An 18,267-nucleotide genomic window follows, 5' to 3' on the forward strand; every position below is an offset into this window, starting at 1 on the left:
TGTTTGCCTTATGTGTAAGCTGCCCCGAGCCGACTTGTCAAGAGGGGCGGGACATACGTTTAATAATAAATAAATAAAAATTTGGAGGCCTATGCACACTCTTTCTTTTTTATTCATTATCCTTTTATGCAGAAACATGACCCACTGATAACCATAAAGCTAATTTCCATTAGGACTATGGCCAAGAGCTTTCCATCCCTAGACCCTGAAAACTGTAAAATGTGTACAATATTACATGAGGTAGATTCTGTGACAGCACAGTGAATAACACCACAGTTTTCTGTAAAACATCCTGTACAGCAAATATAACACTTTTAGATAAAGAATACACTCGATCCAAAGAAGACAACATTCTGGAAACACTCACACAAGAACTTGTGCCAAGGTTCAGAGTACGCAGAAATAGGCAAGCTCTTCAGTACTTCCCATGCTTGTGCTTTAACAAGCAGAAGGATCTCTTTGGATTTAGTTTTACTTTTATCACTTGCCATTTTAGTGTGAGGTGTCAAATAGCCCTTCTGGGAGTGGAGGACACTTTCAGCATTCAGAAGCTCAGCTTTGGGTCTATCACAATACCTGTACATATTTAGTCTGACTGGGATAGAAAGCAACCTACAAATTCATCCTTACTTGGCATGTGGCATTAGAACTGTGAAGTAAATTATTTGCTGAATTTGTATGTGGAAAGGACTATGGAACTTGTCTAGGCCAGAGTGAGCAGCTTCTGATTTTGTTTTCTTTGTATGGAACATGTTATCCGATGCTTCAGTTGACTAGGCCCCAAGGAGTAAGGAGCCAGCATTCCAAGTATCTGTTCAGTAAGCAAATCCTAGGTCCTTGTGCTAGTGACTGACTTAACCCTTGGCTTCTGTGTAAACATTTGGTGCCATCTGGATGAGTATTTTATAACTCCCAAAGGGATAGGCCCACAGGAACGTAGAGACGGACGCTCATTTTCCCGGGGAACTGAACGCTGTGGATCAAGTGTCAAGAGAAATAGCTTTCATATACTTTACAAGAGAGATCACTGTAGCACCTTCCTTCACCTGTCACTCTTGTGACATGACATCCAGGCTTAATATTTAGATACCAGAAAGGAGAGAGGAGTTTAGCCAACTGTGTCATTCAGAGAAAAGTCCCTGACTTTTTAAATGTCTAATTCTGCACCTTGACAAAATGGTGAAAATAATGTGGTAATCCCTGGACAGCCCCCGTGATACTCCTTAAGAATATCAGACTTGAAGTAGCACATATTGCTGCAATCTCTGTGCTGTCATTAGTTAAGTAATTTTAACTTTGGGAAAATAATTGACTTCAGGGATCTCTTGTACACATGCAATTAAAACATTTAAATAAACATGCAATTTTCATCTCAATTATGAAGGTATTTTCTTGGTAGTAAGTTAAAATGATTTTTTTTATATTACTCTCCCCCTACATTACAAATTATAACAGTGGTTCTAGTCTACATTTTATTAATATGTAAGACTGGGGGGAAAATTCTATTGTCAGGGTTTTTTTAAACCGCTTTGTCAGGAATCCTGGCAGTAAGTAGATAGTATTGGCAGAGACAGGGTCACTGTTAGATTGATAGCTTGGTGCAGGAGCTGTAATGTTTTGTATTCTTTACAGCATTGTGTCACATTACTGATGCTGAAAAAATATATTTTTTAAAAAAAAATATGGTAATCCTCCTTTCAGTTTATTGAATATTGGGCTTCCCATTACTATCTTTATTATAGCAAAGTAGATGTACAAGTTTACCACATAAGATAAAAGCCATAATTTTCATGACTGAAGCGGAAAATCTACAACAATTTAACTCCAAGGTTGTCCCACTGAAGTAATTGCTGGATATGTAAGGTAGAAAACAAAATTGTGTATTATTTGAACATAAAGAGCTTTTGCAAATAATCGTTTCACACAATATGAAGACAAAAGCACTTTTCAGATAGCTGAATGCATAAATACAGACCAAATGCATCCCATTTCCCTCTTAATATTTCCGGGATAATAGTGTTCCAAATTGCTAGGTGAATATTTTGTTTCAGTTGAAGAAATTATCAGTGCCTTCAGGTACCTAATTAATTATTCAGAAGCAATTTTAGTAATAGGCATCCAGCCCTTTCCAAACAAAACAATATTCTAAAAGTCAAAACTGCTTTCCTTTCTGCTAGCTATCTTGTATACTTACGCTAAGGGCAGCTGGTCCTGGAGGCCCTATATCACCCTTAGGAAGAAACAAATAACACAGTAATTATTGTGGCACATGCTTTTATGGATCACGGTGTACTTGGTTATACATACAAAGCAGTCATCTAGTTGGGTAGGAATATATAATGCAGTCTGGGGCAGGGGAATGAGGAAGTAATGCCAAAGGCCAGGCAAGGTAAGAGACAGCAATAGGTGTCATATTATTATGGCAGTTAATAAAAGGTCCAATCAAAAGGAGTAGAAGACAGAGTTGGTGTGACCATTCCCAATGAGAAACCATGGCTTTATGAACAGGCATAATCTTTAAACCACTCGGGGAGTGGTATCATATTTGGCTAAAGCTGTTGGGGGCGGAGAGTGGGTGGGGCCTGTCTGGGATTGGGCCCAATCGGAAGGCGCTTCATGCCTTCCAAATGGGCCCTCACCGGACAGGCCATGGCAACCCGGGAGTTCTAGCCAGTCGGGAGGCACTTCGTGCCTCCCCCCCCCAGGGAGTGTTGTGAGGCGCCGCCAACACTTTGCTCTTGGCTGCTGCAGCTGCGGCTCCTGCTCCCAGGCCCTTCCTCACCGGGACCCTGACGACAGGAACTCCGGTGAGGAGTGGAGGGCGCTGGCCATGTCTTTCCCATGGCCTGCCAAGCACAGGGAAGCCGCGGACTCGCTGGGGGGGATGGCTTCCCTGCAGCCCGCCAAGCCTACCCACTGGCTTTCCAAAGTGGGAGGTGTGTTTGGCAGGCCGCGGGGAAGCCACAGAATCGCTGGAGGGGAGGAGGCCAGGGATGGCTTCCCTGTGGCCTGCCAAGCACACCCAGCACCTTTTTAAGGTGGTGGCTGTTCTTGGCGGGCCGCGGGGAAGCCCTGGCCCCACCACGAGTGTGTGGCTTCCCTGGACCCCACCAAGCACACCCGGGGGCAGGGGGAAGACGTGCACTCGCCAGGGGGGGGGGCTTTCAAAGCCCAGTCTTACAAACAGGCTTTGAAGCTAGTAAAATAATAAAATAAAACAAAGAGATTTCTGATGAGGGATAATTACTAACAAATTTATCTATTAAATGCTGCCAACTGAGGGTGAAGGAAGTTTTCATACACAGTCCTGAGCATTACAATGTGCTTGGATGTGCTTGGAAGGAGGTGGCAAAGAACAGAAGGATGTTGTTTTCCAATCAACAGGGAACATCAGCTCTAGGGAAATGGGATCCCTGACAATAGACTGCCCACTGGATTCCTGAACACCAATTGAGTGACTGTTTTTCAGTGTTCCATAAAGCCTAAGAATAATGCAGAAATAACTGGACTGAACAGTGCAATTCTAAGGGTGATTCTGCACCCAGAAAATATAGTTGAAAGGCTTACCTTTTGCTGACAGCATTTTTTGGCATTTTACATGAAGTTATTATTATTATTGAATTTATTACCCGCTACTCCCTTGCGGCTCGTGGCGGGTTACAACAGTATAAAACCCCATAAAATACATTAAAAAAACCAATTAACATATCAATAGTTAATAACTACCTGGCAAGAGCGGCTAATCAGTTACCCATTCCCCCCCTAGCAAGTGGAGAGGGGATACTGGTGGTACCCATCTCTAATCCCAATCCTCAGTTCCCGGGGGGGCATAGATGTTAAGCCTGGTCTCAACCGTAAACCTGGCGGAAGAGCTCCGTCTTGCAGGCCCTGCGGAACGATGGAAGGTCCCGCAGGGCCCGCAGCTCTCCCGGGAGCTCATTCCACCAGGCAGGGGCCAGGACCGAGAAGGCCCTGGCCCTGGTCGAGGCCAGGCGTGCTTCCCTAGGGCCAGGGAAGTTGTCAGCATCCAGTGTCCCAGCAGCAAACCAGCGACTACAGCCTCCATTTTAAAGTGCTAGCCATGTAGTGCGAGTGAGAGGAGAGCAACCAGCAAACATATGCTAAGGAAAGGTGTGGAGGTGAAGTAGCGCTATCTCCACCTCCACCACCCACCCTCGCACCCACCTCCCTCTCCCTTCTCCCAGGGATGGGGCTTTTTTTTTTAAGCAAACTGCCTGGAGCAACAAATATGTGTTAAATCATCCAGGCAGAGCAAAAACAATTTCCACCCACAAGTTAACACAGAAAGCATGCCTCTCTACCCCCCCCCCAAAAAAAAATTGGGAACAAGGTTACTTTTTTAAAGCTTCATGGCTCATAATTCCAAAAGGCAGTAAAGTAAGCACTAAGCATCTATGATTACATGCATAGGCATAGTAACGGAGAAGTTTTACTTAAAACTAATAATTAGCATGCATCACAGTCCCTTTAAAACAGGGAGAAAGATGATTGGCTGCCTGGCTTGATCGACAGACAAAGGAGAGTCACGTGTATAGTGAGTTCCTCTCCTCCACCATTTCAAGCAGGTGTGCGGAGTGCCAAAACGCGCAAGAAGGTGGCAGAGAAGAGCGAGAGAGCCAGGAGATGAGGAATGGCCGGAGGCACAATTTTTTATAGTGTTATGGCATTGCACTGGCACAATGCTGTTTTTTTCAATGTGCAGAATGGCCCTAAGTGTTATACTTAACAGGTAGGATGCTGAAATTATTTTTTAAACCGTTCCCTTCATTAACCTAACATTGCCTAGATTTTTGACAAATAATATACTTTTTGCAAGCATGTATATCCATACACAAATACCTTTTCACCCTTTGGACCAGGTGTTCCGTGATCACCAGCATCACCTTTCAACCCCTATAGAATGGGCAAAAGAAACAATGAACATGTTTAGCAGGATATTAACATTTGTCCTGCTAAAATGAAGCACTGGACCCTCCTTAAAATTCCAATTAAGGCTATGTATCTTCAGAAAAAAAATATAACCGGTCATGTTAATTACTTGAACAGCCATCAGTTATGAAAAACAACTTGGAGGTTTGCTTTGGTGAATGACCAACAATGCAATCCTAAATACAGTAACTTTAGTCAAAGTCCCTTGATTTCAATTTGTTTAGGCCGGAGTAACCCTGCATAGAATTGCATCCTACCCTACCCATCATTTTTATTATAACCCTTTCCCCAGAGAGAAGAAAATTGTTAGCTTTTGCTACACTTCCTCAGTACATGGCTGCCAGTGGTAGGGAAGGAAGGAACGCTAAATATGGGGGCAGTGAAAGGTAGGCAGGTTGGCTGGTGTATGGGAAGGAAAAAAGGAAGCAGGAAAGGGAGAGGCTAAAGGGGCTTTCAGAGAAAGGAAAGGAAAAATGCAGGGAGAGTAGAAAATGAGATGCCCCCTGCAAGTCCTTGTGGTCCCCTGCCTGTAATAGTAACAATTTATTCCATAGGCCACAAAATCTTTTTCTAAACTGACTGGGTTATAATTATAAAGTTAGAAAAAGACACACCATTGTCATATCAATGTAGCTGAGGGAAACTAGGACCATTAAATGCTTTAAAGTGTCATTCTAACAGAATTTACAATTCCAAATCCTCCTTTCTGCACCTTCAACCATTCCTAATGCTGTTGCTTGATTTCCAGAAACAGGAAAGAGGGAAATCTGGCTCTAAAATGATAAGCATTAAGCAACATCTGTGCTTTGGTGGGCATTAAATCAGCAAGTGTTCAAAATACTCATATTTGTGCAACTTCACTTCCTGCAGAAATTACATTAATTCACCATCTGGAAGAGACATAATTTAGTGCTATGTGAGCATTCAAGTGCCCACTTTGGATTAAACGGTAGATGTTGTAAATGCTTCCGAGTTAGCTTTGATTTGGCCCATATTTTGCTTGCCAATAATTGAAGAGTTAATCTAAAGTAGACTTCACTCTGTCAAAGGGGGAAAAGACCAACACCTCCTAAAAAGGAATATACTTCTCTATGTCGTATCAATGCCAGCTCATGAAATAATATAAATGTAAAACAAGATTCTGAATGGATGCTTAAGGTAGATGACTTATTATGAACAGTAAAAGGAATGGGTTAGATGGTAACTCCAGAGAATGAATGGAATGATATATTTTGCTAGAGAATTCAGTGATCGTATTTACAGGAGAGGTGGAATTTATGAGATGGCACACAAGTACTTAATTTGGAAAATGAGACTCATCAGACCATGCTGAAAATAAAAGCTTGATCATTTTAAAGCCCTTGTCCCTAGTTGACCTCAGTTGTTAACTAGTGAAGGGAAGTTATTTTTCACTTTGGTCAGAGGCCCTAGCTTCTACAACACACTATATGATTGGATGGGATACTAATAAATATATTAGAATTCTGTAATATGGTATATACCTGTAGACTGGGAATAGCCATGTCTGACAAATAAATTTTCAGCTTTCCCTCTGGCAGTACGAAAGACCAGGCAATGTGTACCAGTGGTCATGAGGCAATAGCCTCTCAACTCATAAGCCTGAACTGTTATTTCAAAACATCAATTTCACATACATGTGAGGAAGGGGATAATATGTTGTAATATTAGCTTATACTGGGGGGAAACTTAATCAATGATACACCCTTGTGGTAAGTGTTTCTCCACCCTTTTTGTAATCTTTGCTCACTTTGTATAGCTCCTCATTTGCATTCTGTTTTTCCTTAAAGGTTAACTTAAATCTGCTATTTCAATTTGGATTTTAGCTGCAGACTCAGCTATCCAACAAAGATAACTGTCAATTAGTAAACTGCCTGGGGTTTTCTAATTTAAAAGGGTCTTCTTGAGAGACCACTGTGTGTCACGTAAGGAATAAAACACCCAGAAGGTCCTAGCAGTGGAATTTACTAGAACTCCTTTATGGAATTACAGCAGGCGAAAGGCAGGAGCTTGAGCAGCGAATGAACTGGGAAAGAAAAATCCCTTCCTTGGAAGGGAGAGAAGAATCTGGGTAGGGTGTTCTAGAGAAACGTATATTGCCATCTCGGAAAGGAACAGAATGCCACAAAAGGCATCCTAAGAATGACCCATGAATTCAAGTGGGTTCAGCAAAGTTCTTAGGCAAAGCAGCCCGTACCAGAACGTGGACTACTCTTCTACATATTAACCACTCACCCTGAATAGCTTCTTTTCAGACAGCTAGCCTTCAATTTATGCTGAAATGCAACACCATTAAAAATCTTTCAGATAATACCTTTGCTATATGATACTTAGCTATGTCCCAGCCCACCCACTTAAGAAGAACCTGTCCAGGCCCCCTTTCTCTTGATAATAGGGAGTAGTTCATAAAGATAGTTTAAAAAAAAATTGCTCATACTCTTCCCTATATTAGCATTCTTAGTCTTGGCTTTTCTTAAAGAATTTCCTTCTTTGCCTGACTAAATATTTTGATGCCCAGGCAAACTTCCCATTATGTCCATTTGAATCCACTGAGGTTCTGGCACTCTTTCCTGTAATACTTACTGTATGGAGGTTTGCTAAAACATTAACCTATGTGGTAGGTAGTGTAAGTTGCTCAGTTACTACCTCTCACACTTGACAAATCAGATATATGAATCAGATTATCTCCTTGATGAGGACATATTACAGAGGTGTTCCAGCCACTGCCTATGGAACACATCCTCAGAACCCAGTAGCTCATAAGGCTCACTCACAGGGATTGTTGGGCACTGACAGAAAATATGTGAGAGCGACGTTGGGTCTATGAATCAACCCTCTGGAGGGGATGTTATTGAATAACTGAGGGCCTGTATTCATTTTCTTTGGAAAGGACATGTGAAGAGTTACTACACTGCAAGATTCCAAATGCAATAGTGCAAAGTATCTCATATCAGGACATTTGTATTTAGGAACTATCTATCACATTGTAATATTCAAAAGTCTACTCTGTATTTCATTATCATTCCAGGACACCAGATTCTGAAGTAGTTTGAGGCTGTCTTTTACTTAAAACTGTCTCTACACACAGCAAGACGTGGCCGCGTCCCCTCTCCCGCCCGCCACGCCGCAAAAACACTCCAGTCGTCGCCCCCAGGGCCACACGCCCAGAACCGGCCGCCACTGACCCATCCTGGAGCGCCGACAACGACCACCTCACCCACCCGCCGGCCAAACCTTGGCCCCCCGCGCCGGAGGAGCTGCGTCAAGCCCGCAGCCTGCCTCCTGCTCTCCGAGGCCGCAAGCTGCCTCCCGCCCACTGCAAGTTCCTCCCTGCCCTTCCAGAGACAGGTAGGCCGTGGCCCGGGGGGGCACTCACCGCCACTACACAGGCCGCCCACCGCCCGGCCTCCGATCCGAACCCGCTGTGCCACGAAACTCCACCGCCCTGCTAGCGCCCGCTGTCTTAAAATTACAGTGGGTTTGATTTCTAGTAGAATCATAAAATCATAGAATCATAGAATAATAGAGTTGGAAGTGACCTCATGGGTCATCTAGTCCAACCCCCTGCACTATGGAGGACACTCACATCCCAATTGCTCATCTACTGTAACCTGCCACCCCTTTGCCTTCACAGAATCAGCCTCTCCGTCAGATGGCTATCTAGGCTCTGTTTAAAAACCCACCACCTCCCAAGGAAGCCTGTTCCACTGAAAAACCACTTTACCTGTCAGGAATTTCTTCCAGATGCTTAGATGGAATTTCTTTTGAATTAATTTCATCCCATTCATTCTGGTCTGTCCCTCTGGGGGAAGAGAGAACAATTCTGTTCCATCTTCCATATGGCACCCTTTTAAATACTTGAAGATGGTTATCAGGTCCCCTCTCAGTCATCTCTTTAGGCTAAACAGACCAAGCTCCCCCAACCTTTCTTCATACGTCTTGGTCTCCAAACCCCTCACCATCTTTGTAGCCCTACATGTTCCAGTTTGTCAACATCCCTCTTCAACTGGGGTGCCCAAAACCAAACACAGTACTCCAAGTGAGGCTGAACCAGAGCAGAGTAAAGCTCCTGTGATCACCTCCTGTGATCTGGACACGATACTCCGTTTGATACAGCCCAAAATCCCATTTGTATTTTTAGCCACTGAGTCACACTGCTGATTCATGTTCAATGTATGGTCTACTAAGACTCCTAGATCCTTTTCGCACATGCTACTGCCAAGACAAGTCTTCCCCATCTTATATTGGTTTATTTGGTTTTTCCTACCTAAATGCAGAACTTTCCATTTGTCCCTATTGAACTTCATTTTATTCATTTTAGCCCACTTATGATGATAATGGTGATTATGTAGCTGTGGGTGAGATGGTGAGGCAGAGCCAAATTCACCCAATAAGCTGCCACTGCAGAGTGAGCATTCAAATCTAGTTCTCCCAGATCCCAATCCGTCACTGTAGCCATGGTTCCATGCCACCAAGGAATGGGTTCTTGGTGGATCATGTCACCAGTGTGAGCATAATATTATCTACATTTCACAAAATGGGTCATGGGCTCAGGGAAATCACCTGAATGAAACAAAAGCTACTAGTAGCCTTCTGGGTAAATATCCCCCAAAAGTTGAGAGCATCTACTAAGCAGTGCCTTCAGGCAAAGAACCAAGAGCTTCCTGGACCTTTTCTGCACACAATAGATAATGCACTTTAAATGCACTTTAGATGTAGATTTTCCTGTTCTGCACAGGAAAATCCAGCTGCTAAAGCATGTTGAAAGTGCATTATCCTATGTGTGCGGAATGGGCCCCTTTAGACTTTGTGATAGTCTAAAGATGCTTGTCCTGCTCTCTGGCACACATTCTTGGACCAGCCAATAGGACAAGTACTATAGCAACTTGGTTTCTGTTCAGACTATGGAGACTATCTCCATTTAGGCCTGTAATTATATACTATTGAAAGTGGGGCTGCAAAGAAACATGGAGGAAAAGGGAAGGTTCTAATGGCAAGTTTTAAACATTGGATTCCGAGTACAAAATAGAAGTGTGATGCATCAATTGAAAAGGGAGCACAAAGATTAAAAAAAAAAACTATTCCTCTTTAAGCTACATGGAAAGTGGGGTTTAATTATTTTCTGGTCACTGTTTGCACTAATTTAAATAGCAATATATTTAACCTTGGCTATCTTTTATACATAAGCACCCTTATATATGTCTATTTTTGTACCAGACAGCTCTATGTAAGTACAAACTGTAGCATGAAAAGACACATTTAAATATACTCCCTGATTCTCAAGGACCTACCCTGAAAAGGTTTGAGATAATGGATGCTCCAACATCTTTCCTTACAAAAGTGTCTTTGTGCTCTCCGTTTGCATTATTAAGCTTGAAATGCCAAATAGAGTAATGACAGCTGGAATTTTAAGGAGGAAGTGATCATGTCAGCTAACACCACCCTCTGACCTGCTTTTAAAATTAGATTTCTTTAAAAATCCATCTAATCCTGGCTTCTTGACTTTAATCAGATCTTAGAAACTGTCTACACAAGGAAATAGACAGCCTTGAACTAACAGCCATTTCTCCTTTATCGCTCTGTGAATAGGATTTGTTCCTCAATTATGCTGAGAGCTTTCCTTTCAGTCTCGTGTAGGTTTAGCCAAAAGGCATTCTTAAATTAATTGTGAAAGGTAGGAGATGTACTTAAAAAAATAAAATTGAGGGAAAGGCTAAATACGGCATAAAGGAATTCTTAAGGCAAATGAACCTTGTACAGAAATGTATTCAGCCCAAAGAAGATATTTCAGATCTCACACTTTTTTCTCATTTCAAAGCAGCTAGGGGTGGGGGTAGCTCTTTCTTCCCATGCCATTTCTCCAATCTAACCAGTCCCTCCCCTGGGCTAACAGCAGTTGCGGGAGGGGGAGGCAATTTAGACAAGGGAAACACAGTCCTGGAGGACCAAGTTAAGTATCCTCCATTCTCGGCATGCCTTCCTTGATCAAGTTAGCAGACATATTCTGGTACCTTGAAGCTAAAAAGAGGGCAGCAGAGTGAGACTTCCAGCAACCTGTTGTGGGTATTCCAGGCTGTGTGGCCGTGGTCTGATATTTTTAGGCCCTAACATTGTGTCAGTAACTGTGGCTGGCATATTCACAGGTAGGATACAGCAAGATGCCAGCCATAGTTACTGGCAAACCCTCAGGGACCAAAACAAATTCTGAAGAACTGTTTATGTTAAAATGAGAAAATAGTTGTTTTCAGAGATGCTTATCATTGTTGGCCATTTTCCCAGATGGCACCTGGACATAAAAAGCTTATTGTGTGTGTGTGTGTGTGTGTGTGTGTGTGTGTGTGTGTGTGTGTGAACATCTTTGGAGGGAAAGGTTGGGGGAAAAGAACTGCATTGACAAGCCAGATTCGGCTTTGAACATCTTGGACAGAGCTGCTTTGAAATAAACGCTTGCTCTTGAAAGAAGCTGTTGTTTTTGAGTCTGTCATCCTGAAAAAGGAAGCAAAATGGCAGTTGCAACATGAGAGGCATTAATCATAAGTATTGAATTTAATATAGCAGCTCCTTCCTGATGTGCTCTGTGGCTCTTTTGGAACTCACAGCTTACTTTCAATTATCACTGAATTTGAGTGAGTATTCTTTTAATTCAAATTCTTTGCCTGCACTCTGCACCTTTTAATAAAAAATCCAAATTTCTTTTTGGAATCACAAAGCATGTGTTCGGTTCCCCAGGGAGAAAAAGTGGATATCGCAGCATTAATTCTTTTTTCTCTCTTTTTTTTTTGTGTTGCGTGGCTGGACTCTCCTTATTGGACAGTTTCACACCAGATGTGGTTTTTTTTAATTGTAAGGGGAGATTCCAGCTGCATTTACTGTCAGGTAGCCATCTTGCTGAACATTCTTCTGTCTTCAACCTGTGAAGTTGTGTTCAGCATGGCAAAATCATTTCACATGATGAGGGTTGGGAGTTGTGGCCTACAATCACTGTAGAGGTAGTCCATAAACACCTAGTTTCTTTACATGAAACCAAATTCTCTGGGGAAGATTAACTGCATCCAAGGTTATTAAAAGAACATGCAGATGTAATTTCTGATCGTCTGTGCATTATTTTTGACCATTCTTGGAGAACAGGTGGCGTGGCAGAAGACTGGAAGCATACAAATGTCGTCCCCATCTTCAAGAAAGTTCTGGGTAACTATCAACCCATCAGTTTGACATCTATAGCTGGCAAAATTTTAAAACAAATCATCAAGCAGTCGGTCCTTGAGCAGCTAGAGCAGATATAATTACTATTATATATAATATAATTACTAACAGTCAGCATGCCTTTCACAAGAACAAGTCATGTCTGCCTAACCTTATCTCTTTTTTTGAGAAAGTTACTACCATGATAGAGCCTCTTGTGGCGCAGGGTGGCAAGGCAGCAGAAATGCTGTCTGAAGCTGTCTGCCCATGAGGCTGGGAGTTCAATCCCAGCAGTCAGCTCAAGGTTGACTCAGCCTTCCATCCTTCCGAGGTCGGTAAAATGAGTACCCAGCTTGCTGGGGGGTAAGCGGTAATGACTGGGGAAGGCACTGGCAAACCACCCCGTATTGAGTCTGCCATGAAAACGCTAGAGGGCATCACCTCAAGGGTCAGACATGACCTGGTGCTTGCACAGGGGATACCTTTACCTTTACTACCTTGCTTGATCATGGGAATACTATGGACATAGTTTACCTTGATTTCAGTAAGGTTTTTGATAAGATTCCACATGATATTCTTATTGACAAGTTGGTAAAATGTGGTATGGATCATATTACTGTTAGGTGGATCGAGAACTGGTTGACAGATCGCACCGAAAGAGTGCTTATGAATGGTTCATCATCTTCTTGGAAAGGAATGATGAGTAGAGTGCCACAGGAATCTGTCCTGGGCCTTGTGTAGGTCAACATATTCATAAATGATTTGGATGAGGGAATTGAGGGGGTACTTATTAAATTTGCAGATGACACTAAATTGGGAGGGGAAGCAAACACACCAGAAGACCAGAATCAGAATACAAGATTATCTTGACAGGCTAGAAAACTGGGCTAAAATGAATTTCGAGAGTGATAAATTTAGGTAGGAAAAATCTTCATTTAGGTAGGAAAAATCTTCATTTAGGTAGGAAAAATCATATGCATCATTATAGATGGGTGAGATTTGACTTGTACATGTGAAAAGGATCTGGGGGTCTTAGAAGACCAGACACTGAACAGAGTCAGAGTGTGACCTGGTAGCTAAAAAGGCAAATGGGATTTGGGGCTGTATTAAAAGAAGTTTAGTGTCCAGATCATGTGAGCTGATTTTACCACTTTACTCTGCTCTGGTAAGACCTCATTTGGAGTACTGTGTTCAGTTTTGGGCACCACAACTGAAGAAAGACATAAGGGAGGGCTATGAAGATGGTGAGGGGTTTGGAGACCAAGCTGTATTAGGAAAGGTTGAGGGACCTTGGTCTATTTAGCTTGGAGAGAAGATGACTAAGAGGTGATATGATTGTTGTTGTTGTTAGTTGCGAAGTCATGTCCGACCCATCGTGACCCCATGGACAATGATCCTCCACCATTCCTGTCCTCTACCATTCCCCGAAGTCCATTTAAGCTCACACCGACTGCTTCAATGACTCCATCCAGCCACCTCATTCTTTGTCATCCCCTTCTTCTTTTGCCCTCAATCGCTCTCAGCATTAGGCTCTTCTCCAGGGAGTCCTTCCTTCTCATGAGGTGGCCAAAGTATTTGAGTTTCATCTTCAGGATCTGGCCTTCTAAGGAGCAATCTGGGCTGATCTCCTCTAGGACTGACCGGTTTGTTCGCCTTACAGTCCAAGGGACTCGCAAGAGTCTTCTCCAGCACCAGAGTTCAAAAGCCTCAATTCTTTGATGCTTGGCCTTCCTTATGGTCCAACTTTTAGAGCCATACATTGCAACTGGGAAGACCATAGCCTTGACTAGACGCACTTTCGTTGGCAGGGTGATGTCTCTGCTTTTTAGGATGCTGTCTAGATTTACCATAGCTTTCCTCCCCAGGAGCAAGCGTCTTTTAATTTCTTTGCTGCAGTCTCCATCTGCAGTGATCTTGGAGCTCAGGAAAATAAAATCTGTCACTACCTCCATTTCTTCCCCATCTATTTGCCAGAAATTGAGAAGGCCGGATGCCATGATCTTAGTTTTCTTGATGTTGAGTTTCAAGCCAACTTTTGCACTCTCCTCCTTCACCCACATCAAGAGGCTCTTTAGTTCCTCTTCGCTTTCTGCCATTAGAGTGGTATCATCTGCACATCTGAGGTTGTTGATATTTCTCCCTGCAATCTTGATCCCAATTTGTGATTAATCTAAGCCCGCCTTTCTCATGATGTGCTCCGCATACAAATTAAATGGGCAAGACGATATGATAACCGTCTTCAAATACTTGAATAGCTGTCATATTGAAGATGGAACAGAGTTGTTTTATATTGCTCCAGGGGGTCAGACCTGAATGAATGGCCTGAAATTAATTCAAAAGAATTTTCAGCTAAACATCCAGAAGAAGTTCCTGTCAGTTAAACAGGAGGAGGTGGTGTGTTTTCCTTCTTTGGACAGAGACTAGATAGTCATCTGACAGAAATGCTGATGTTATGAACATAGGCAGATTGTTAGTGGATGGGGAGGAAGGGATGCTATGCTAGGTCGATAGCAGCTAGCTTGTATTTTTTAAAAGAAAACTTTAAATATCTAGCTGTTCTGATGGTGGGAGAAGCACTAAATCTTCAGCAAAATGGCTACTCAATGGTAAGGGCAGCCCTGCTTCAAACTGGCCAATAAGGAGAGACCAACCACACTGCACAATATGGGTTCCCAGGAATGGTAAAAGGAGGAAAGCTGACAGAATCATTATGCTTTTGAATTACCTTCACCTTGGAAATAAAATGGGGGGGGGGGACTGCTGCAATAACACATTTAAAAAATCCCATACAGTGAATGGAAAACTAACTGAATGCTGAAGGGAGCAAATTCCATGCAGAAAGAAAAAGAAAGTCTGATAGACCCGTGGAACGAAAGTGAGTTGACATGCAGAAGGGAAAAATACACCCAATGGGAACACACAGTAAAAGCAAAGGAAAACACCAGTGCATAAAAGACCGGTGTCTCTCAAGTGTTCTGAATTGCAAAGCAGAAGCTGAACACTGAGAAGGTGCAAAGAATTCCTAAATGCAAGTTGAGCTCCAAGCAGGATTAACTAAAGCAGACAGCAAATGTCATCCATCTGAAGGCAGGGAACTAAACTTTTGGAAATTAATTCAATGCCCCAAGCAGATTGCCCTATAAAGAAAACACTATTTCATGCTGGATGACTGAAAAACAACAAAGAATCGCCAGGGAAAGAAAAGAAAGAACATCAGTCACAACAAAATGAAAGCCTTGATCCCAACCTGAGAGTTCAGAGTAAGTACTATCCAATAAAATTAAAATATTTATGTGGGAATCTGGTATAGCTGATAAGACAATGGTTTATATATGAGAGGACAAAGATTAATTCTTATCTTCTACTTTATAATAAAACCAGGCTAGTCAGATGCATTTGGGCAATGGTATTAAATGAGGGAGGCACATTTATCCTGGAAGTACAGCAGAGCACCTGCACATCCTCTTAATTATTTAGTCGTGTCTTCCAAGTTTCATCTATATACTGAATGGGCTTGGTGGGAGCTAAGAGAAAACAAGAGTGTATAGCCAGATGCTGGCCCCTCTCAGCATCAGTTTAATCTTAAATAAAATGGAGACTGTGTTGACACCTTTCCATAATCAAGGTGACTGAAATTCAATGCACAATTCTTAGGTATGCCTAGAACTTAGAAGGACTCTCAATGTAGCTCTAATCACTCCTGTGAAAGCAGAGGGATTCACAGACTGTCCACACAGTGATTTCCCCAGCATTTTCTATGCCTACCCTACTGGCCACTATCACCCTTCTCCATACCCCCCCGGGGGCTTTAAAAATTGGTTACTGCTATCCCCAAGTTTGAAACCTCATTCTGCCTTGAGTGATCTGTTGCCACTCACACGCTCTCAGCCTAACTCGGCGCACAGGGCTGCTGTGAGGATAAACTAGAGGAGAGGCAAACAGTGCAAGCCACCCTCAGTCCTCATTGGGGAGAAAGAAGAAGAAGAGTTGGTTTGTATATGCCGCTTTACCAGGAGTCTCAAAGTGGTTTACAATCACCTCCCCTTTCCTCGCCCCACAACAGAGGTGAGGCTGAGGGAGCCCTGATATTACTGCTCAGTCCAAACAGCTCTATCAATGCTGTGGGGAGCCCAAGGTCACCCAGCTGGCTGCATGTGGGGGAGCAGGGAATCAAACCTGACTTTCCAGATTAGAAGCTGCCATTCTTAACCACTACACCAAGCTGGCTCTTGAGATATAAATGACACATTTCAAACCATTTCACTTCAACTGCTTAAGCTCTGCTCCAATATTTCATCAAACAGTTCTTCATAGTTTAACAATAGCAGGCTTAGAATTCTGACCTCAAATTTCTGTCTGAGGTACAGCATGGGAGCTTAATATTATAACATGAATAAGAAGTGTTGCCTGTTCATTTGTATTACATTGTCATGGCAGTAATAATCCAAATAAATCAGATTAAGAACTAAATCTACTAAAACAGACTGAAAAAACAAAACTGTAACAAAAGCAGCAATCTTGGAACATCATTTTAGAATGTTTATCACTCTAAATTCATGTTTGCCTATTTTATTCCACTGTAAGATACTACAAGAATCCTTCAGCTTAATAAGATAAAAAATGCTGGAAGCAAATAAGTAGATTGCAGATACGTGCAGGGGACAGTTGTTGAATTGGTGTCTAGTTTCTGAGCTTGAGAATATCAAACAAACCTGACATAACACAGGCTAAGGATAATGGGTTTCTTCTTTAGTAGTGCTCAAAAGATGCCTTGCAAGCCAAAGAACCTGTAAAGTACCGCATATTCCTGGCAGTCTTCCCAAGTGCTTCTTCCCATGGCTGGTTTTAAAGCTGAGCAGGTGCTGAGTAGCCATTTCCACGCCTATCATTCCGAATACCACCATCTTTATTTTAGAATACAAATACTAAAGTTATAAATCCTGGAAATGACAAGTCAACTCACCTCTCTTCCAGGGATGCCGTCTGCTCCTTTCTCTCCTTGCTCACCCTTTTCCCCCTATGTAAAAAAGAAGAAGCGTTGCTTTTACATTTCTCAGGGGGGAAACATTTCTAAGTGGAGAACCATCATGGAGAAAAACTGAACTGTGGAAGGCCGTTTCAATATGGTGTGTATCTACACAGAGGACAGTATGCATTGTTTCCCATCCAGTATAATTTAACTTGGACAGAAACTGGTAGCAGACGATGTTTAGTACCTTGACTCAATGAATACCAAAATATTGAGTGAGGCTCCAAATGTTACACCTGGCAGCCGGAACTAAGCAAGAGAATACATTCAAATAAAGCTATAACAAAATTTGCTGGCTATATTATCATAGTTGAGGACAGGGGGAAATATCAGGCATAAAAGAACTACAGCATCAATCCTCACTTCTATCAGCTGTACACTTCTTCCAACCATTGCTTCATTAATCTCAACAACTTCTGCCCGATTATACTGAGACCAAATAGCTGGTCCAAAAATCAGTGGCCTACTCTCAACCCAAACAAAGAAATGACTGGAACTAGTCAAAGGCTTTAGACTCAAAGAACCAATGAATGCAGCTGTATATTTAAAAAATTGCACAACAGTTCACTAAATCCCTGTTAAAAATAATTGTGCAGGAAACAGTGCCAACAGGTTTAGGAAAAAATGTGCTGTCTGTCCCTTTAATAGAGACTTAATGTACAAAAATGGGCAGCTGAAACTTTTCATAGCGCAGAAGTAAATAGCATCCCATTAAGCCTCTATTAAAAAGAAAGGACATTTTTTCTCTCTCCAGGGAGTTGGCAACCCAGTGAAGAATAAATAAAATTGCTGTGAGTTAGCAATAGAATAGCAATTTCTTTACAAAACTGGAGGCTAGCAAGAGGGAGTGCATAATAATGAATGAAAATAAAACAGACAGGGGTCACTGATCTGTATTCATCAGTCTTAATACTGTTTGCATGTCCTTTTAGACAAACATCTGCAAGATGGTACTTCTCAGCCTTGAATCTGTTAGCATAAATTAAACATTCAAATGATCAGGAACTGGCACAGAACATAAGAAAAGGTCTGCTGGATCAGACTAGTGGTTCATCTAGCCCAGGGGTAGTCAACCTGTGGTCCTCCAG

General features: G+C 42.3%; 1 protein-coding gene across 3 annotated transcripts in view; it reads right to left on the bottom strand.

The window, feature by feature from the left end:
- Positions 1-18,267, bottom strand: part of COL19A1 (collagen type XIX alpha 1 chain) — a 255,136-nt gene that overhangs the window by 112,394 nt on the left and 124,475 nt on the right. For all 3 annotated transcript variants that reach the window (XM_077307567.1, XM_077307559.1, XM_077307577.1), the window contains exons 13-15: positions 17,114-17,167; positions 4,861-4,914; positions 2,195-2,230 (exon numbers count right to left, since the gene is read on the bottom strand). In XM_077307567.1, the coding sequence (XP_077163682.1) occupies positions 2,195-2,230; positions 4,861-4,914; positions 17,114-17,167 (144 nt within the window). The remainder of the gene's footprint in view (positions 1-2,194; positions 2,231-4,860; positions 4,915-17,113; positions 17,168-18,267) is intronic.

The sequence above is a fragment of the Paroedura picta genome, chromosome 1, assembly GCF_049243985.1.
Source record: "Paroedura picta isolate Pp20150507F chromosome 1, Ppicta_v3.0, whole genome shotgun sequence".
NCBI lineage: Eukaryota > Metazoa > Chordata > Lepidosauria > Squamata > Gekkonidae > Paroedura > Paroedura picta.